This window comes from Sphaerodactylus townsendi, linkage group LG08, assembly GCF_021028975.2.
Source record: "Sphaerodactylus townsendi isolate TG3544 linkage group LG08, MPM_Stown_v2.3, whole genome shotgun sequence".
NCBI classification, from domain to species: domain Eukaryota; kingdom Metazoa; phylum Chordata; class Lepidosauria; order Squamata; family Sphaerodactylidae; genus Sphaerodactylus; species Sphaerodactylus townsendi.
Window position 1 is genome coordinate 37070181 of NC_059432.1, and position 21994 is coordinate 37092174.

General features: G+C 41.5%; 1 protein-coding gene across 5 annotated transcripts in view; it reads right to left on the reverse strand.

Annotated features, from left to right (window-relative positions):
• The window catches only part of BLNK (B cell linker), a 124030-nt gene that overhangs the window by 21084 nt on the left and 80952 nt on the right, over positions 1 to 21994 (reverse strand). For 3 of the 5 annotated variants that reach the window (XM_048505425.1, XM_048505422.1, XM_048505426.1), the window contains 8 exons: positions 16004 to 16069; positions 12512 to 12568; positions 9801 to 9850; positions 6911 to 6942; positions 5493 to 5649; positions 4274 to 4437; positions 1886 to 1973; positions 883 to 978 (listed from right to left, as the gene is read on the reverse strand). In XM_048505425.1, coding sequence (XP_048361382.1) covers positions 883 to 978; positions 1886 to 1973; positions 4274 to 4437; positions 5493 to 5649; positions 6911 to 6942; positions 9801 to 9850; positions 12512 to 12568; positions 16004 to 16069 — 710 coding nt within the window. The remainder of the gene's footprint in view (positions 1 to 882; positions 979 to 1885; positions 1974 to 4273; positions 4438 to 5492; positions 5650 to 6910; positions 6943 to 9800; positions 9851 to 12511; positions 12569 to 16003; positions 16070 to 21994) is intronic. The other 2 variants (XM_048505423.1, XM_048505427.1) reach the window with 1 other exon arrangement.

The window sequence follows — 21994 nt, forward strand, 5'->3', positions numbered from 1 at the left end:
TGATGAATGCGCCAGAGAGAACAGTGACCAGCTTCCTCAAGTGAGCAAAAAAGCAGCTTCGAGCTGATCAGCAACAGATCCAAAACTGGCCTTGAACATAGTCAACCCACCTTAGAGCCAGCAGTGCAGAAACGCTGCCATTTGAGGGATTGATGTTCGGTGAATAACTTGACTAATGTGTTGAAAATAAATCTTGTTGCATGATGGAATAACTACGTTGCTGTATTGTTAGCTACATATTGCATTGAGTGGGCTGTACATTCAGAGCCATTTAGTGGTTTTTTTTAACCAATGAATAATTTTTCAGACGAGCCCATATTTTCTAAATGCAGAACGATTACCATAATAGTAATATTAATATGGATTGTACGTTTGAAAGGGTCCAACATGTTGTACATTCTGATGACACTGTGCTTACGACAAGCAGTTAAAATCTTGACTGATATCTCCTCCCAATCTTGCCACGACCCAGAGAGAGGTTGTGCGTGTGTGCGTGTTTGTGTTGGAAAGGGAGGGAAGTAGCATGGGAACAAGGCTATGCACTTCTAATTCAACATTATTCCCCTCTTTTGTACAGAAGATTTGATAATCTGAAGTTCAGAAACAACTTCCTAAGCAAATGCTTTTATGTTGGCTTTTAAAAGAGGACTGAAAACTGTAAACAAAACTGTAAAATATTCATGATGTTATGTACTGTGAATTTCCTCAGCGCTAGTATAGAAGTATGCAAAATACACAACGTAATTGAACAGTCCCTTCGGTTTTCATTTAAGCATAATGTTGCCTTTATGGGAAGGAATCTGAACTCGTTTTGTAACATTTTGTCAATGAATTGTTTTTCTGTGCAATCTTCATTATGTGGATGTGATTTTTTTTCCATACCTAGCATGGAAGGCGACTCAGGAGCAGGAGGCAGCACTGAAGAACTGGAAGGATCAAGTTTTGCTGTGGGCTTGACAGCTCTGTTCACCGCTGGGGCTGAGAATGACAAAACAAACATGTCTGACTAAAGATCTCCTGGGATAACAACTGATCTCCAGGCGACAGAGATCAAGTGCCTTGGAGAAAACAGATGATTTAAAAAGCGGACTCCATGGCAATATACCCCATTGAAGACCCCGCCCTCCACAAGCCCCGCCCTCCTCAGGTTCCACCTCCAAAATCTCCAGGTATTTTCCAACCCGGAGCGGGCAACTCTAGTGTGTGTCACACATGCGAAAACTGACATCACAGATATTTATGACAGAAAATCTGTTGTAGTCCCAAACAATGTCTTCTGGTGTTGTTCTTGCCCATGGCATTACAAACTCATTATTATTTTTTAACTGAGCAAACCCTTTCTCCTTATACTGCACTGTGAAGTATGATGTAAAACTCCTTAAAGTGAAATGAGTCTGGGATATTCAAACTGCATGCCTGCGGATCACAGTATTCTGCTTAAAGCAGGATTCAGCAAACTTTGCAGAATCCCAAGAATATTTAATATTCCCATCCCCCTGGGAAGAACTTCATAGTTTTTGGAGAAAGTTTAGAAATGTATGAAACGTTTCTTTTAAATCTAAGCTGGGCTTTTCTCTCCCCCCACCCACCCCGCCCAAGGCACATAGCCTTTTGCTCCTGTGCTCCCAATTTAACACCAAGCAGTGTACAATTTTTCCTTTCCTTTTCATCATGTTTTGGAAGAAAAAGGCAACACCTCATTAAAAGCACTGTGTATACAATGTTGGCTGCCTGCGTTAATTCTGATAACATTTTGCATTTACCTAGAACACTACAGAAATAATGGATCTTGTCCTCTTGCAAAACTCTAGGCAGCTGGATTTTCAGAATGGTTATCTTCCCCATATACTTGGTTTAACAATGTTGTACAAAATGTTGTGCTTACGCTTTATAGGCTGCGGAGGGCTTTCTTCAGTAGGTTCAATGTAATTGTCATCTTCGTCTTCATCATCAACAGGTACCACATAATCTGCCTGAGGAACATAAAGAAATGAATTAATAAACAGTCATCATGTTAATGTTTGAAAGGATTTTATAATTTTTATAATACTTTACCTGTGAAGAAATAAAATGAACAAAAAGGATGGACAATTTACATACGGGGCCTCCCTAATACAGGAAGAATAGCGATCGATTGTTACAGAATGTGATACTGTGAAGATAATATGATCAACCACTGGCACGTTCAAATATTGGCTGCGCCTTTGTTTCAACTCCGATGCCACCTCTCTGGTGTACAAAGCCCTGCAGACTCTCTGTTACTCTGAATGGTGGGGTACTATCAAATCTAAAATCATTAAGTTAGGTTACTCCTTGGACTCTTTGGCCATGCTCCCATCCAAAGAGATTTTTCAATTATTGAAAAGGAGGTTGCTTGATTAGGAACATCAAACCCTATCTGAAAAGGCCTCCAGTTCTTGCTCTCCTGTTGCCCTGGGCATTCCCTCTATTGGAAATAGGGGCCCCCCATACCTTCATCAAATAATTGTGCCCAGATTACAAAGAGCAATGATGCTGGCCCACTGCAATGTTCTTCCATCAGCTGTACTAACAGGGAGATTCACCAAAACTCCCTATCATCAAAGGCTATGTACGTGCAATGGAAATTGTGTAGACTCCACAGACCATATCCTACTGTATTGCCCTCTTTACGCCGTACCTAGAACCAAATATTTATCAACCCTGCTGATTAAAAAGGAGCACGCATCTAATCTACAAAAGATTATCTGTTTATCAGACAATCCCAGCAGTGATGTAAATGATGCAGTTGCCAAATTTCGTGACTTGTACATAAGCCAGAGCTCCAGGAGCAAAATCTGAACAATACCTTCCCCTTTTTTCTCCCCTTTTTAATGTATAAAAATGCATTTTATATTCTTATGCCGGTTTTTTCTTTCTTATTCAGTTGAATGAATCCTATGTATACAACATTGTATTATTACTATGCCAATAAAGGCTCCTTGACTTGATGATCAACCACAGCTGCATGTGTTTTAATTCACTGTCCAAGAATCAAAGCTTTTTAGGACTCTTGTGCATGCATACACACGCCCATGTCCACGTATACAGGAAACAAGAAGGAATGTTTCCCATGCAACAATGCTTCTGTTTAACATGTAACATTATCCAGACACTGAAAGCAACAGAGCAGCCCCTGGTTGTTCAAAGTTCCTTGGGAACACTGGAGAGATTGACCTCACTGAAATTTCCAAGTTTAGGGAGAAGCTTCCTGAATGCTTATAATATATATATTGTGCCATGAAGAAGAAGAAGAAGAGGAGGAGGAGGTGGTTGGATTTATATCCCCCCTTTCTCTCCTGTAAGAGACTCAAAGGGGCTCACAATCTCCTTGCCCTTCCCCCCTCACAACAAACACCCTGTGAGGTAGGTGGGGCTGAGAGAGCTCTGAAAAGCTGTGACTAGCCCAAGGTCACCCAGCTGGTGTGTGTGGGAGTGCACAGGCTAATTTGAATTCCCCAGATTAGCCTCCACAGCTCAAGCGGCAGAGCGGGGAATCAAACCCGGTTCCTCCAGATTAGAATGCACCTGCTCTTAACCACTTAACCACTACGCCACTGGCAGAGCATTAAAGGCCCATTACGCAGTGGCTGATTACCACATGCCAGCAACTGAACCCCGGTGCAGCAAACTTCCTTGTACTAATGTGATCCTAAAGAAATTGGTGCCTCTTATCATTGGTATTTGGGGCATCTTAAGGGTGTAGTCCCAAGTACCATTTACAGCCACATCCAAAGCCTGAGGCAGCTGGGGATGGTACTGCTACCCCACCACCACCCCTCCTCCAGACAGCTTTTAGGTGCAGTGGGGAGGCAGGAACACACACACACATACCCCGCCCGCAGCTGCCTGCAAAACCCTCCATTGCCTCAATGCAGTTATACCATCTGAAAGGGTGGAATAACTCTGAGCCTGAGGCTGCAGCTTTCCTGGCACCAAAACCCGGGTGGAAGCTAGCTGAAGTTAGCTCCAACCCTAAGATTAACCCCCCCCCCCCCCCCGCCCCATACTGGCATCTGATTGGACGTCAGGGAAGTTCTACAGCAGCACCCACTTCCGGGTTTTGCCACTACGGAGCTGTGAGGCAGATGGATGTTGGCACACTCTCTGCTGGCAGGGGTACCCCTTATGACGAGGTAGCAAAGCCTGTGCTGCTTCCAAGCATCAATTCAGCCCACTCGTTGGATTGGGCCATTAGAGCTACAATGTTAATTTCTGAGGCTTATAACTAGCTTGATTAATCCACGAGTGTTACCTCATTATCAGTGCATTCCTGTTGTTTCAGAGGGATTTTTGGCTTCAGAGGAAGAGACGGAGGTGGCAAAGAGGCCAGTATCTTTGGTTTAGATGAAGGTTGGCCTGGCAGAGTAGGGAGTAGCTTGGCAATAGGCTGAGGTGGCTGTTGGCTAGATCGGTTGTCTATATAAATAAGAAAAGAAATCCAGGAATAATTATTACTTTTTGCATGGCTGTCTACAACCTTTCCCATATTTATTTTATCTACCTATAGGAAAAAGAGCAGTTCCATAAGCCGATGGACATGTTAAAATCCAGAGATGTGGACATATTAGTAAAAAAAAATCACTTGTTTTAATATTTAAAAATTGTGTTTTTAGACCTCTGTTTTCCCACATATTTTGCCTGAATTTTCCTTGATACAACTGCAAACAATGCAGCCTGATAAGCTGTATTTTTAATCTTTATCAGAGAACAGACACACGGTTATATTCCGTGATAACCAACTTATACCTTGAGAAAGATAAAAAGATAAACAAAAACTCTTTTAGGGAATCATACAATGGCCAATACAATAAGTAATAGAATAAATCTTCAACATGGTCGCTTTGACATCACAGTATATCTTTAAGAGGGAAGTGCTGATACCTGCCCTCCAAATATGCTGTAAGAATCTAAATTCTCTGAACGTTTTCCTTAAATTTGGAAATGAAGTATTCTGTAAATGACTGGAAATTATAATGCTTTGAAAAACTCCCTACCGTTAAGAGGACCGATTATTCTGCATTACTGCTCTATCCAAACCTAGATGAAATGTATAGAGTTGCTTATGAAGACTGCTGAAATACATGATTAATGGTGTCTTAGGTTGATAGTGAATATTGCCTCCACCGCCACCTATTAACTGTGTACAATCTTGTTCTCTGCTCCATATCTGTTGCAATGAAAGAGGTTATGTGAGAACAAGTTATATGTATGCGTCTTTCTCCGATGGAAGAGTCACATAAACTGACGGAATGCTCCTCCTGTTTAAGATAGGATATATGGTGATATATTTTCTGCCATGTACAAGGTAGAACTGAAACGTTCTATCCTATTTGAGTCGACAAAGAAGTCAACCTGTTTAAGCTCAGTTCTGAGAAGACCATTTAAAGCCTTCCCATTTATTTCAAATTCTGCACTCTCTACAAAATACCAGCAGTAAAGGAATGGCACATGGAATCACATATAATGATTACCTGCGTATTCTCCTCTGGAAATTGAGAACGCTGCAGGAATCTTCTTGTTCTCCTTCTCGCTTGGAGGGGGCTCATAGCTGTCATCACCATTGTCTCCATTGGGAACCACGTACGTGTCTGAATCGGGATCATCAGGATTCTCATAATCACTATTTTCCTAGAAAAAAGAAGTGGGTTGTTTTCTAAATAAACTGTGACTTGGAATGTTTTTTAAGACTGTGCAGAATTGGGTTACTCTCCACAGTGTCCTTTAAAAATACATTATCAGAATAAGTGAATAATTATCTTGACATTCCCATTATTTCAGTGTTCGCATGTGCTCATTTTTGACTGTCAATTATCTGCATTTGCAGGTAGCCATTCACAGAAATTTCATATCACGCTATGTTCTGCTCAGTACAATGGTGTGCATCCCATGATCGCACAGTTATGGCTCTTACCTACCCTCTACCCAGTGGCCCAAAGAGACTTCCAAGTTACTAATGTTAGAGCTTGCAGGACTCATGTGGACAAAACAGTATGTCATCTGAGAAGGTTGCAATGAAGAGAGAGAACCAGATTTGTACAGGTTCTGCATGAACAGAATTTCTTTCCTCAGCCAAAGTCTTGCTGAAGTAAGTGGAAGGGGAGAAGAATTTTACCCAGTTCTTCTGTTTTTCTTCACTCCCTGGGGTACATTTTTTTTTGTACATGCAAGCCCTGCAACATCCAGGATCAGATTTTTCAGGGCATTGGGATTGTGGGGACAGAGGAGAGTAGAAAAGAAGTGTTTCATGGAAAACTGTACACATGACTCTCTGTTAGGGATTCCAGCATCTAGGCGGGATTTGGAGACTACAGACTACAGAAATCAGTTCCCTCAGAGAAAATGGATGCTTTGAAGGGTGGATTCAATTGCATTGTATTCCACTGAGATCCCTGTTCTCCCCAGACTCCATCCCCAGATCTCCTGGAGTTTCTCCACTTGATCTAGCAACCCTATTCTACCCCCTACCCCAAGATCCCATGCTGGTGTACCTGGCAAACCTACTTTCTGTGTATATATAGCATGGTGCTTTTTTGAGTAGTGTAGAACACCAGTGCTACTTTTTTTGTTTGATTAGAACATCAGTGCTGCATTGTAAGTGTAAAGCAGCTGGGGATGGGCATGCACAGGAGAAATGTGTATGTGTGTATAGCTACTGTTCAATAAAAACAAGAAAGAAAGCATAATTCAAACTCAGGATAGTTTTCTGGTAGGATCTCAGATAGTTTTATGCTATGTAGAATTCCACAAGTTGGATCCTGTGAATCCATATAGATAATGGCACCCATGGCTTACAGCCCACACAGAGAGTTGTCATAACTCTTTGTTGGGGAGGAGATCTCTAACATTAGTAAAAAGGCTCCAATGTTGTATGTGTCATTTTCATACTCACAAAATCATCTGACCATTGATCGTCATCAGGCTCTAAAGCAAACAATTGAATTCAGTTGTTAGCCAAAATCTTTGAAGAAGCATGTAAGCAAGATAAAAAGTCCAAACCTCCCTTAATTCTTCAATTTTCTCTTCTGAAATTTTCAGTTTCCTAAATATACATTGGACTATACTCATATTGGTTCTTATAAATCCCAGTGGTTACTACGTACACTTCAGTGAAATGCCGCTGATATCAGTGGAACTAACTCTTGTGCTTTGTTCGTAAGCATGCTTTGGAAAGTAAACCCTGCTGTGTTCTATGTAAACATGTTTAATGTTGAGGCCTGGAACCACCTGGGATGCCTCTCCCCAGGATCTGAGGAACCCTTCCTCTAGTCTAGCCTCAGACAGGGCGTCTGGGTGCAACTGCATTTCAGTGGCCTTTTCCCAAGGCTAACAGGTCCTGAGTCTGGCCCAAAGGCAAAGCTACAAGGGGGCCGGGGGATGCGTGTGGCACAGGTGCGCGCCTGGGGGAGGGGGATGCAAAAATTCAGGTTTGTGGTTTTTGTATTTTTTAGTGTTTTTCAGTTTTTGGCCTACAGGGGGTGCAGTTTTTAGGCTAGCAGCACCAAAACTTCAGGGTATCTTTGAAGACTCTCCTGATGATACCATCCAGGTTTGGTGAGGTTTGATTCAGGGGGTCCAAAGTTATGGACTCCCAGAGGGGGTGCCGCCATCCCCCATTGTTTCCACTGGGAGCTAATAGGAGATGGAGGCTACACCTTTGAGGGTGCATAACTTTGGACCCCCTCAACCAAACTTCACCAAACCTGGGTGATATCATCAGAAGAGTATCCTAAAGATACCCTGAAAGTTTGGTGCTGCTAGCCTTAAAACTGCACCCCCTGCAGACCAAAAACTGAACAAAACACTAAAAATACAAAAAACACAAACGAACATGGAAGAGGTGGCGCAAAACTCAGATTTTGAACTGGGCTCTGTTTTTCCTAGCTACGCCTTTGGTCTGGCCACAGCTACATCCTTTGCAGCTGTCCAGGCCTTCATCCTTTTCATTCCCTTCTCCCAATCTGGGCTCTGCCCCAGTCCCTTCCCCTGAGCTTTCCCCAGAGCCTTTAAGGGCCCTCATTCAAACCCCTTGCTCCTCCCCTTCCTTCCTAGTCAGGCCAGACCATACCTCTTTGCTGTTACTGCTCTAAGAGGGCTGAGGCCTCAGTTGAGTTTCTGGATCTGCTCCCAGCCACTTGCTGAGGGCCTGGGCTTCTGATGCAGTGTTGGGCCATGCCCCTGTGTGGCTCAGCCTGTTTTCCAGGCCTCTCCTGTTGCTGTGGTGGCTTTTGGAGCCCAGACAGCCTGTGATTCAGGGCAGGGATACTCCTGGCAAGTTGCCTGGCCCTGCAGGGTCTTTCCGCCACTGCCTGCCACCCTGTGTGACCTTGAGGCCTGGGTAAATCTTTCTCCTGGGACTTCTGGGCCCTTTCCTGGTCAGGGTGTGAGTCTGGAGGCACGGTCCCTGGACATTAAGTTCTGAGTTGCTACTGCCATGATGTCAATGATTGACAATAACTTTATATCTGCTTACTGTGAATTTTAAAATATCAATAAGGGAAGATGCTATTCTGCAAACACTAAAGGGAAACAAAAAAACCCCTGAACAAATTACACTGATTGTGCAATTAGCAGAAGTCCCTACATGACTCTGTACTGGTGATTTGCTAACAGTCTAATCTACCTCACAGAGTGCTGTGAGAAAGCAGTGAGTCCATCCTAGCCCTGTATGACACCCTGACCTCCATGAACAAAAGATGGCACATAAATAGGAATGAATTCATAAGGATGTGACATAACCAACAAGCAGTGCTGGCTCCATACTGTGGCCAACTGGGGCAGTTGTCTCAGTTGGCCACAGGTTGAAGATTTTTTTGTGGGGGTTGTAGATTTTTTTGTGGGGGTGGGGGCAGCAATGTTCCACCTTCCCATCCTTTCAAGACCCCCTCTCATTTGCGTTGGCTCTGCTGTGACTCCCTTTGTCCTCTGGCTCTTCCAGAACTCTTCCAAAACAGCATTATGCACCACATATGCCCAATACAGGTTTCCATACTCTCACAATATTCCTCCTCTCATAAAAGTTTGGCCCCTTTCTTAACAAGCGTTCGGGATGTCCTGTAGTGTATTCTGGCATGCCATACAGTTTTAAAGATGTTCAGGAGAACAAGGAGGATTAGCTGCTCGAGCTCCTGTACAGAAGTAATGGTCAGCCTCAGTTGGCGTTATGAATTCAGCAGAGGCGGAGCAAGGGGAAACTGCGCCTGGGGCGCGTGCATGTGCCCTGCACACCTGCTGGGGTGCTGCCTGCCCCTGCCACGCCTCTGCTGCAACTCCACCTGGGGCATTGCGCCCCTCCCCACCCTGTTGGTGCTATGCCACTGGAATTCAGTCAGCTCTGTTCACAGGTCAAATATGGTCAACTGTGCAAAGAGGGTTAATGAGGCTTCAGTCAATATGTGCTGAGGGGACCTTTAAGCATTAACTATAAAGGAGCTGCTTCTTGTCATGTGACTCTTGCTAGTTATGTGGATAAGGGCTGATCACCTAGAACTGTGGTGGCGAACCTTTGGCACTCCAGATGCTATGGACTGCAATTCCCATCAGCCCCTGCCAGCATGGCCAATTGGCTATGCTGGCAAGGTCTGATGGGAATTGTAGTCCATAACATTTGGAGTGCCAAAGGTTCACCACCACTGACCTAGAACCTCCCAATGTCCCCTATCTTTGTTGCTTAGATAAATGCCAAAAGTATGAGTATGGCCCTGCTCCTTAAACTATGACCAGCATTATGTCTGCACTGGTCCTAAGACCTAAAAACATCTTTAAAAGTTTCATATCCATACCTGGTACATAGTCTACTGGTGGTACGCTTGGTGGTGGTTTACTTGTTAGCCTGCAAACAAAATACACATTATATTTAATTTCTGAATCACAGAATAATACTTGCTTACCAACAAGTACTGGAAAAACAAAAATCCAGACTCAAAACAAAACAAAACCCCAAAACACACACACCATCACGACACAAGACTGGAAGTAAATAAGAAATATTCAAAACATCTAGTAGGACAAAAATAAAAATGCAACGAGATCTGTTATATCTGACAACAGTTCTGGACATATGTGAGAAGATAAATTGACAACTATGCAGGTAAGTGTAAAATGAGCGTTAGTTACAAAGCCATGTATTGTTAATGTATCGGTTCTAGTGGATCTTCAGTGGTAAAGCTGTCCTCTGGTGCAAGGATCTTTCCCCTTTATAGAAGGGTCTTTTCCATCAGGAGAAAGACCCTTGCTCTGGAAGAATGAGCCATCGCTATTGCAATAGATCCATGGGATCCAATGAAGTGTCTGGTACACTATGTGGCATGGGGCTCTTCTGCTCATTTGCAGTTTGAGAGCTGATACATCTCAGATTCTGAGTCATCTTTTGAAAGATATTGATGGGACTTCTCCAAGATAAGTCTTCCATAAGCAGTTCAGTACTGCTGAAGTCTCCCTATTATAGCAGCAGTAAAACAAATCCTGTGGTTGAATTTTTAGAGCCACTGACAAAGGAGCAGCAATATCAGGGGAGACCGCTACCTCTTTTAAAACATTAAGACGATCTACAGAAACACAGAAAATCACCCATCAACATGGTTTTGTCTCTATGTACAGTTATACTATTTTATCCCACTATTTGAAACCATGAACATTTTCCTTTTTGTTCAAGGGATATTAAATGCTGTTTTGTTTATTATACCAGGAGTATATTGAATGCTGCTCTGACCTGGATGGTTCAGGCTCTAGCCTGATCTCATCAGATCTCAGAAGCTCAGCAGGGCAGGGTTGGCCCTGGTCTGTACTTAAATGGGAGACCACCAAGGAATACCAGGGTTGCTATGCAGAGGAAAGCAATGGCATACCAGCTCTGTTAGGCTCTTCCCTAGAAACCCCATGGAGGCCACCATAAGTGAAATGAAACTTGATGGCACTTTATACACACACATTGAATGTTGTCTTACAAAAAAGCCAAGAAATGTTCTGTTATATTACACGTGTCAGCCTCTTTATAGTATAATTATTAATTGCATTCTTCAGTTGATGCATTCAAAGAAAACCCTCTTTGGTAGTTTAAATGCTATTTGAATTTTAATTGTGTTCTTTCACCATAATTAACATGTTTAAATTTTTCATAGAGTCGCTGAAGATGCACCCAGGGTCTAATATACTATGGGAAGTTGCACTAAGGAAACAACACGAAGTGTCATCTCGAATGACAATGTTCTGATATTGGGACAAACAAGACATGAAAGCACACGCTTTATAGGTCCCGCTATGGATTTTCATTCTCAAAATTCCATTGCCAAATGTCATACTGCTGGAAATTTAGAACAAGTAACAGGATATAATTATTCTACTTCCTGCAGTGCATTCTTGTCAGCAGCACATCTTCTCTGGACTCGCACAAACATGCTAGAAAGCAGAGTCCAAGGCCATAGAAAATAATGTTAAGTAAAAAATAAGTAAATAAATATTTTGCTTGATGAACAAAATATTCTTGCATATTAATTTAGAAACAGGAAGTTGTCAGTACTGTAATCCTAGTTGTTCAGATTATTTTCCATTAAATACTGGCTTTGAGTATGAAATGCATTTTGTCTTTATCTCAGATCAGCCAATGCTTTTGGGGATGGGCTTGTCATCTGATCCCTAATATAATACAGTCATTTGAGCTACTGATAGGTTTGACAATACACGTACATTTTCTATAGACATCTCTGCCTTCTTGACTCTTCCTTTTTTAAATAAACAAATTAGTTTATTGTATTGTTGAAGGCTTTCACGGCCGGATTCAACTGGTTCTGGAGGGTTTTCCGGGCTGTGTGGCTGTGGTCTGGTGGATTTTGTTCCTAACGTTTTGTTCCTAATGCCACAGATGCAGGCGAAATGTTAGGAACAAAACCCACCAGACCACGGCCACACAGCCTGGAAAACCCTCCAGAACGAATTAGTTTATAATCAGCAGGATCCTGAATGATCACATGATGTGTTTTTCATGTGAGCTAATTTGAATATTTGAGAATGGAGAATCTTCAGTATTAGGGGTGGTGTTACCACAACATTCCCACAGAGGTTGCAAGTCTTCCAACATGGTCGAATGTCACAAGGAACCATGACAGATCAGGAAGCACCCATATCAAACACATACTTAAAAAAACACCCTTCAAAGTTCTACACCTTGAGTTTTCAGCATGCATCACAGAGGTACATGGCAAGTTCTATGCATGGAAGCACTTTAGATGAAATGAAGATTGAGATTCTATTCTATTCATTCCTGACATTCATGCATAGGAAATGGAAAATTGCAGTTAAGTGGTCTAGCGTTGGTTAGGTGCTATGAAGGAACAGACTGGGAAGTACAGGAGAAATGAGGTCATGCTTCTAAAGGCTGTTTTGGAAATCCTGGCTGGGGTTCTTGCAGCAAACACAAACAATGTCACACAAAAAGCAAGCAACAGAATTCTATGCCATGAACAACTAGGAGGTGTGCAATTCTAAATCATCATACCGATCCCAAGTATTTTTTCCAGTTTTGCATATTAGGGCCACTTGTTCATTTTGGAACCTAAACGTTAACAGGAGAAAAGAAAAACAAATATTTCTCAAGTAGGATAGATTTCTTAGGATATGAAGGCTCTGCCTATAATATTTTAGGTTCTGAAGGTTCGGCCTACAATGGTCAATCTAACAAATGGAAACAAACCACAAATGTAGGCTGCTGGTATTTGTACAAAACCACCCCAGTGCTTTCCCCGCCCCTGCAAACTAACAAGAGAATCGACAGTTCAGTATAATGAACTGCTGCCAAAAACAAAATAAAACAGAAGGGAAAAAGCCCCTGTGTATCTTGAACACAAGGACTGTACATTTGGTTCTTCTAAGCTTTACAGGGCTGAGCTATTGCTAGGTCATAAGATGCACTCTTGCTCAACTACTTTAAAAGATCACAGTTATAGTTCTTTTATGAAACTGGTAATAAAGAACAGGGTTGCCATTTAATCAGAAAAACTCTCACCTCCTTTAACTGCAGCTCGACTGGCAGAGGTCAGCAGGTAAAACATTTCATGACACGGCTATCAGATTCACCTGCTCTCATTTTTTGCTGATAAAAGTCCCTGATAAAAGGCATAGGAACCAGGTCCTATAAATATATTGGTAACCTTAATAAAGAAACTTCAAAAGAATCAGCAAGCTGTCAATGGAAATAGGTGAACCAAGAAGTTAAGGTTTTGCACTGTCAATAATATGATCTTGTGTCTATGTGAAGGAATGGACTTTAATCACAGCTCTATCACTTGTAAAAGGTTGCTAGATATCGACCCCACAATGAATCACCAGTTCCCCTTTAGTTGTTCATTTAAGTTGCAATTGATTGCCACTTTCAGACCTGCTTCCTCTTTCTTTACATGCTTCAGTTCATGTTCTTAACTTAGCCCAGCATGTTAGAGAATCATTGTACAGTCAGCGTGCAAAATGTCATGGTTTTCCCAGCAGTAATTTTTTATGATGTTTGAAATGGGTCAAATCAGCAGAACGTTAAGGAATTATCCAGTTCTAAAACGCAAAGGTAACCTGTCATTTCGAATTCCCTCCTCTTTTCTGAAAGGAAGCTGTGTATTTTATATTCGGTCTTGCTTGAATTCGCAAAATCTCCTCACATATCCAAACGTTTCAGATTGCTCAACATGTGCACTGATTGCTCAATATGTGAGTCTACCCACAGATGACCTCTCTCATACCATGTTTACCACGTGGTTACTGAATCAGGGTCCTGCTGACTCAAGGGGCTTGGCTGCTCCGGAAATGCAACCCTTACTAATCAGTCGGACTGTGGCAGCTTATAAGTTTTCCATAGAAAGGAAAAAAACACCAAGCGCATGTTTTTTATGTTACTTTAGCACTGTGATGAATTAAATTATATCTCATGTCATAATCCTTCACAGAAGCCTGACTGTGCCAGCCATTTCTGGTTATTTCCTTGTTTTGTACAGATACGAGCTTTCCCCATTTCACATGATGACCTGCTGCATACCCAACACCTGAATTAATGGTTTTCTGACATTCACCAAACCAACTGCACCTTCAGATAGCAAAAGATCTAACAGAATCCACCCACACCCTCCCCCATGTCACAGTTGCTAGTGACCAATAACAGAAGAAGGCCTTCATATTGTACCTCTGAACATCTGGCTGTCTGATGCTGCTGAAAACAGAATGCTGGATCAGACGAATATTGGTCTGATCCAACAACACAGTTCTTATTTAATGTTAGGGATGGAGAAAGCAGCTGTTAACCACATATATTTATGTCACAAGAGCCAACAAGAAGTCGAAGTATTTCCTAAGCTATGGACACGTTTGGGTTTCATTAGGGAAGGTAATAATTTCAGGAAAGATATATAAGGACAATTTTAAAAGACAATAAGAAAGGATTCTGCTTCTAAAAGCCTTTCTGCAGTCATCTGTATTTAGACAACTGTTTCAAAGTTAGAAGCTAAGCACGCCTACGTGGTGGAAACAGAAACACTACTTCCAGTTCTCTCTGAAGATGGGAGCAAAACCATGTCTATTGCAACAGATTTTGAGATGAGTTGTTATCATGCCATTATGAGTTATCACAAATGTTTATCACCATGACACCATAGTGTGAAAAGAAATGTCTTCGGCAGAAATATTGAAATGGACTGCCAGTCAAGAGAAGTACATTTAGCAACTGAGGCAAAGAAGTAAATCTGGAAATGAACTTTAAATTATATTTGGTTTTCTTAAAATTAGCCAGTCACAGATTATTTCACTGGTATCCTTTCAAAGATACTGTCATTATTCATTGATATGTCACTATTCATTGACATGGCAGGCATGTGAAGAGAGGAGGCATACGTTGCATAGAGTGCGCACACAGGCATGCTATACCCCATGTGGGGTCTCTGATTGTATAGGTTACGCGATCTATTACCAGTGGAAATAGGTGGGCATCATCCCCCTGGAACAGTGGTTCTCAACCTTCCCAATGCCGCGATCCTTTAATACAGTTCCTCATGTTGTGGTGACCCCCCAACCCTAATATTTAAACATTTTACAGATGGAAAACACTGATGCAGAGTGTCTTAGGTGACCCCTGTGAAAGGGTCGTTTGACCCCCAAAGGGGTCGTGATCCACAGGTTGAGAACCACTGCCCTGAAACAATACCCCAAAATGTACTGCTTTGTTTTTCTGTAGAAACAGACTAGCAGATGCTCAGTGATATGGAAGAAAGTAGCAGGAAGCTCTTGGGGAAATCTTTGGTTAGGGGATGCTTCTGATCACCTCAGAGTGTACACAGAGGTTGGTGGGACTGAGAAAGTTCTGAGAGATCTGTGACTGGCCCAAGATCACCCAGCAGGCTTCAAGCAGAGAAGCGGGGAATCAAACCCAGTTCACAAGATTAGAGTCTGCAACTCTAAACCACTACACCATGTTGGTTTTCCAGAGAGTTGCTATGACAACAGAGGATGTGTCTGTACATTTTGTGCACTGATGTATTTATTTGATATAAGTTTTGCTGTCTCCCAATCAATATTTCCAAGTGCAGAGTTGTCATTTTCCCTGGGAAAAAAAGGCAGCCATGCCCATTATCGGAAGAAAGTAAAGCGTGTATTGGATGACACCCTCATGGTGAGAGCTGAATCTTGCCCTGACCCGACTGACCTCAGCCATTAAGAATCAAACCAGTTCATATCTATAGAGCTCTGCCTGTTCATCTCAATAGTCCTCTCGGGTTCTGTTTCTTAGTCACACTGATGTGTGGCAGAATGTTGGAAACAGGTAATATAATCTATTATTAATACGATACCAGTTGCAAAATGCCAAGTTCAGTTATTACATACTACACAAATAGGGCTTCTGGAATTTGAGGCTCCTGTGATTTATCACTATCCATAAAAGAATGCTTACTCTGATCAGATCATAAAGTTAAAGTAAAACTTTGAGTCATATAAATTACTGATGTGTGTTACTTACTTTTTGAACTTGCTCATTATTCCACTATCATTTTTCTTGATGTCATGCATTATCTTTTGAAGTTGCCTGTAAGCAAGAAAACAACAAGATGAATGATCAGGTTGTGCTGTGCACAACAATGTACATAGATGGATAATTAAAAGGTATGTCTGCCATTGTTATGTTCCTTTGACGAAGGCATTTCGGTTTATTCAGTCTTTCTGTTTGCAGATATGTTTGTTACTCTGAAACGCCAGTGATAAACTCCACAGCGGATGAGAAAAATGTGTCACATCTAATATTCTGTAACCCTGCAATTTAGACTTAGCACCCAAAGTGCAATAGTACAAAATCTCAAAATTATTCATACGACAACAATCCAATCTGTTTACTGTGTCACTTATTAGAAAGTGTATATGATTTTCCTTTTATTGCAATATTTGGCAATTTCTTGTTTATGATTTTAAGCAACACCTGTTTTACATTGCACTCCTAATCAGAATTACTCTCTTCTAAGCCCATTGACTTAAATGGACTTAGAAGGGTGTGACTCTACAGAACATTACATTGCAAGTCAATAAATTAATCAACTAAAAGTTCACATTGCTAAGCAAAAGCTAATGTTAATTGGTAGGGCCATGACTTAAAAGCATATTACTGAGGCTTTTTAGGGGGTGTAGTGGCAATTAATTAAGGAAATGATAGTGGATTAATTAATTATTTAACTAATTAATCCACTATCATTTCCTTGATGTCTCACTGTCTTTTGAAGTTGCCTATAAGCAAGAAATCCAATCCAATCCAATCCAGAACCTTTGTTAGGCATATAAAGCAAGAAATCAATAAAATGTTGTACATAACTGGATAATTTAAAAGTATGTCTGACATTATTAATTAATTAATCCTGTAATCCCTCATCGTTCAAGGTGGCTTTCAATAATAGTCAGAAACATTTCCAGTTTAAACCAAAATAAAATAACAATAATAAAGAAAATAATGAATAGGTAAAATAACCCCCTGCCCTTTGTCTTCCCTTCCCTTGCCTTGCCTTGCCTTGCCTTCCCTTCTTTTTTCTTTTCCCCAAGCCGGTATGAATGAAGTTGTGAATATGGTCTTATCTCTCCTCTTAGGATGCTGTGTTGCAAAAGTGAATTTTATATGATTTAATGTATTTATTATCTTTTCATGTTGCAGGACATCCTAAACCCTCATGGGGAAGGACATCTTATAAATTCTAATATTATTATTGTCGCTGTTATTATTATTAATAAAAATAACAAACCCAAAATATCTCCCCCCCCAAAGATGCTTGAGAAAGCCAACACACTCAAAAGCTCTGACAGACAGGCAGGCCTTGCAGAGACTCCCAAAGATCTCCAAGGAGGCTCCTCCCTACTTTTTTCAGAGTGCCCATTCCATGGAAAAAGAGTCAGCAGATCCCTGCCCAGCATAGTCTCCATCCCCATCATCAGAATTGATGTCCCCTCAATTCCTGTAGTTGTCTCCACCTGGCTTGCCTGCTTACCCACAGGCCAAAACCATCTTATGTAGCCAGCTATTTAAATATTTCCATGGCCAACCTTAAGTTTGTTGTCATGTCCCAATTGACAAGCTATAGTTGTGGTTTCCCACAACCAGAATTCAACCCACGATCCATCAACGGAAGTTGTTCACACCAATTTCTGAGGCTTCCCCTCCTGCAGAAGCTTATGCCCAGGGTTGTGGAACTCTCATGAAGCAATAGCCATGCAAGTTGGGAGGCTGAAATAAGGAAGGGAACTAAGGTGAATGTACTTCTTCCTGTGAGTGGAGAAGAAGAAAAAGGGAGCAATTTCACCTCTTTCTCCTTCTCCATGTAGCCTGTATGGATATTACTCCAGGTGCCTCCTATGACCTTGGGAATGAACTTTCCTGAGTTCAGAAATGGCTGCTGGGTGGAAGGAATGCCAGGAAGCTGTAATCGTTGCATGGTTCTCTACAGTCCTTGGACTGAATCCAGCCCAGGATTTTGCCTGCCTTATTGTCAAAGGAAGCCCAAACCACAATTAGCTTTTGCACAAAATTGCAAATCATGACTCGCACACCAGTCCAAAACTATCACTATCTAATTAGATGCTTCAGTTAGTAATCTTTACAGAGGTGGTGTTGAGCAGCATGCTGTCAATCCTATTCCCTGCCTGCAACCCCAAAGTCTGCAAACCCAGATTAAACATAGACACCTCTCTCTGCCAAACTTGCTCTTCTACCTTATCAATTTTATGGAGCAGAATTGCATGTAGGCAGTGACAGGGTAATTATCTCTCAGGTGATATTTATTTTGGTTGTCCTGCCTTTTAGCTTGGTATAAACAGGTGAGCAGGTGCAACAGTGAGAAACTTATTTTAAAAAGAGAGGATTACAGCTTCTGAACAATAGATGGAAACGTGCACATTTCCATCACAATCTACAAATGCACTGGAAGTCTGAAATATCTAAATAATGCTTTCTTGTATTAACACTATTTCAAAAATGGAACAGAGAGCATTTTGTCAAAATACATTTTGTCCATCAAACATTTTTGAGCAGTTATCTCAGAATTATGTCAATCCACCCCTCACAAAGTACAAAAACCTTTCATTGTTAGTTTGTTGTAGTCAGTAACTATCTAAATCAAACACAGATTCCTCCCACTACCCAATCTCAGCAAAAGGAGAAGCACTATTCAAGTGCTGATCAAGTGGGCAGAATATGGGTCTTTGAAGAGACTAATAGTGCCATCCTAAACAAAATTACTCAAATCCAAGGCCACTGATTTCAATGAACCTACAGCCGTATAACTCTATTTAAGACTGCACTGTGAATTCAGCCTTTTCTGACAGATGATTTGCACTGCTAGAGCAGACAATGATCACCACATGATTGATGTGCTGTAGTTGGTACAGGCAGTCCTTGGCTGGTTAAGCCTGTGTTGAGATGCAGGCCTGGGATGACCGAGTTTGATTGAGTGATTCCTTTCTGCAAGACTAGATCAAACAGCTCCCTTATGCCAAGTCCTCTTCTACGTGAAGTCCTCCAGTGGTGGAGAAAGTCTGTGTTACCCAAAGGCTTTCTTGAAGGGAATCACTGGATTCATTTTGGTTGATGAAGGCTGTTGAATCCAGCTTACTGCTTTTTATTCTAATAACTTAATTTTTGACAAAATTCAGGTTTGTTTTTTTTCTGGGAGGAGAGAAAGAGGTCTGTCCCATATCTTCCTGTGACTGCCCAAGGAAAATAAGTAGACTTATTTTGCATTAAGTGAATAAGAGGTTTCTAGTGAAATGTTATTTTGAAATACATTAATTTGTAAATGTGCAATTCCATAAACCAAGCAAAGCCGTTGGGGCTGAGTGTGGTGTTCAGACTGCCAACCCTTGATGATGGTCAGTTGACTACTGCTTTAACTGCCAGGAATTTAGGTGTGTTTCTTGACTGCTCCTTGATGATGGAGGCTCAAGTGTCATATACAACTTGCATGGCATTTTTCCATCTTTGCCAGGAGAAACAGTTTGTCCCCTACCTTTCCCAGGCCAATCTGGCCTCGGTGATGATGCAGCAGTCATGTTGAGATCAGACTTCTGTAACTCGCTCTATGCAGCTCAGGAAACACTAACTAGTCCTGAATGCAGTAGCGAGAGTTCTTACAAGGACCTCGTCGTGGACACGTATCCAACCAATGCTTCGCCAGCTGTTCTGGATTTGGGTGTGGTACAGGATCAAGTTTAAGGTATTATTTCTGACGTACAAACTCTAAGTCACAGGTGTCAAACTCGTGGCCCTTCAGATGTTATGGACTACAGTTCCCATCATCCCGTCGGGGGTTGGGCGGTATAAAAATCCCATAAATAAATAAATAAATAAATAAACCCCTTGCCAGCATGATGCTGGCAGGGGTGATGGGAACTGTAGTCCATAACATCTGGAGGGCTGCAAGTTTGACACCTATGCCTAAGTGGTCTGGGGCTTGCATACCGGCAGGACCACCTCTCCTAGTATATCCCCTGGAGACAACTGCATTAATTTGAGTGGATGTCTGCTGGATGGCCATGGCCCAAGAGACATCCGGCTAGCCCAGGGGTCTGCAACCCGCGGCTCTCCAGATGTTCATGGACTACAATTCCCATCAGCCCCTGCCAGCATTGGCTTTGCTGGCAGGGGCTGATGGGAACCATGATCCATGGTACATCTGGAGAGCTCATGGAAGTCTGAACCTCTGGGCTAAACCTCAACACTCAGAGCCAGTGCTTTTTTGACCCTGGCCCCAGCCTGAGGGAACATTCTGTCTAATGCACAGGTGTCAAACTCACGGTCCTCCAGACGTTATGGACTACAGTTCCCATAATCCCCACCAGAATGATGCTGGCAGTGGATGATGGGAACTGTAGTCCATGACATCTGGAGGGCCGTGAGTTTGACACCTATGGTCTAATGAGACCCAGGCCCTGTGAGATTCATTACAGTTTCACATGGCCTGTAGACAGAGCTGTTCCACCAGGCATATGGTTGAGGCAGCTGTGTTTTTTTCCCATCTAGTCTCCCGCATTCCAGCTCCACCCGCTGTTCCATCTGATTGAATTTTTCGCCTTAGAAAATGAGTTTATTTGCACCAACTCTTGTCTTTTTCTGAATGTTTTATTGTATATTTTAAATTGAGTAAATAATTTTTTGTTTATTTCTTATTGGAAGCCACTTTGAGTCCGTAATGGGAAGAACAACATAAAAATTGAATTTAATAACAATAACAATTTGCATAGTAATGGCCTCAGTCCAAAGAAACTCACTTTTAGAGAAGTTTGCCATAAATTACTTGTTTAAGCTTCGCTGATTTCAAAGTACTAATGTTGCATTCCTATGTATTACTTATCTGGCAGCATGTTCCACTGAATGAAGTGAGACGCGTTCCTGAGAAAGGGGAAGACAGACCTAAGTCTCATACTCACCTGCAAATAAGCCCCACTGCAAACAATGGGACATACTTCTGAGTAAACACGAATCGGAATAGGATATTTGGAACAATAAATGATAAAGTACACCTTGAAAAATTACTTCCAGGTGATAATCTTATGACTTTGAAGTATGTGGACAAATTTAGTGCTTTTGTATATGAAGTACACAGAGTTAAATGCTAAACATTGTAAATATGCACTTTAAAATCTCGATTAATTTTTTACATACTATACGTTTTTTAAATGGAAATTGCTTTTAAACTTGTCTTTTGATGAGTCTTTTGAGGATTGGCAGGATATAAATCCAAACAAACAAAGAAACAAACAAATAAATTCCTGAAACTTCTTGATTGTATGATTTTATACTGGCTTATGACCACAATAAACTGACTGATAGACAGACAATAAATGTTGCAGTATATATTTAGTTACCATGAATGTGTACTTTGATTCCTGAAATACAAAAAGGCCCAGCATTTTAAAATGCAGTCACAGTTCACAGTGAGATCACAGTTCAGAGCAAGACTGACTGTATTTGTTTATTTGGCAGGCAGCGTTGCACAGAGGGGTTTTTTTTTAACGTGAAGGAATATTTAAAATTGGAATCCCCCATCCTCAGTCTGAAGTGCTCAGCCCATCCCACCTGTCAATAATTTGCCCCCTCATTATCTAGCTTGTGTGAACCAGGACTTAAAGAGTAATTTCCCAATGGAATGGATTTTCCTCCAGACTTACAAAGCCACTGGTACAAGGAGAATTTATTTCACATGAAAGGATTGCAATATATCCAGTATTACTGCTTTGCCGGCATGTCTCATTTAGCATAAGTACTCGTAGGGCTGCATCTAAATAATAACAGGTGTGAATATTGAATCGGAGGAAGTGCCTCTCATTAGAAAAGTACTATAGTACATCATTGTCCTGTGGGAGACTGACATGTTTTACCTTCTGATTTGGGGGTTAAAGAAGTTAATGGTTTCTATCAGTCAGAAAGCAGTAAGTCCATAAAATTATAATATTAGTTTGAGAACTAAATCTATAGTCTGGA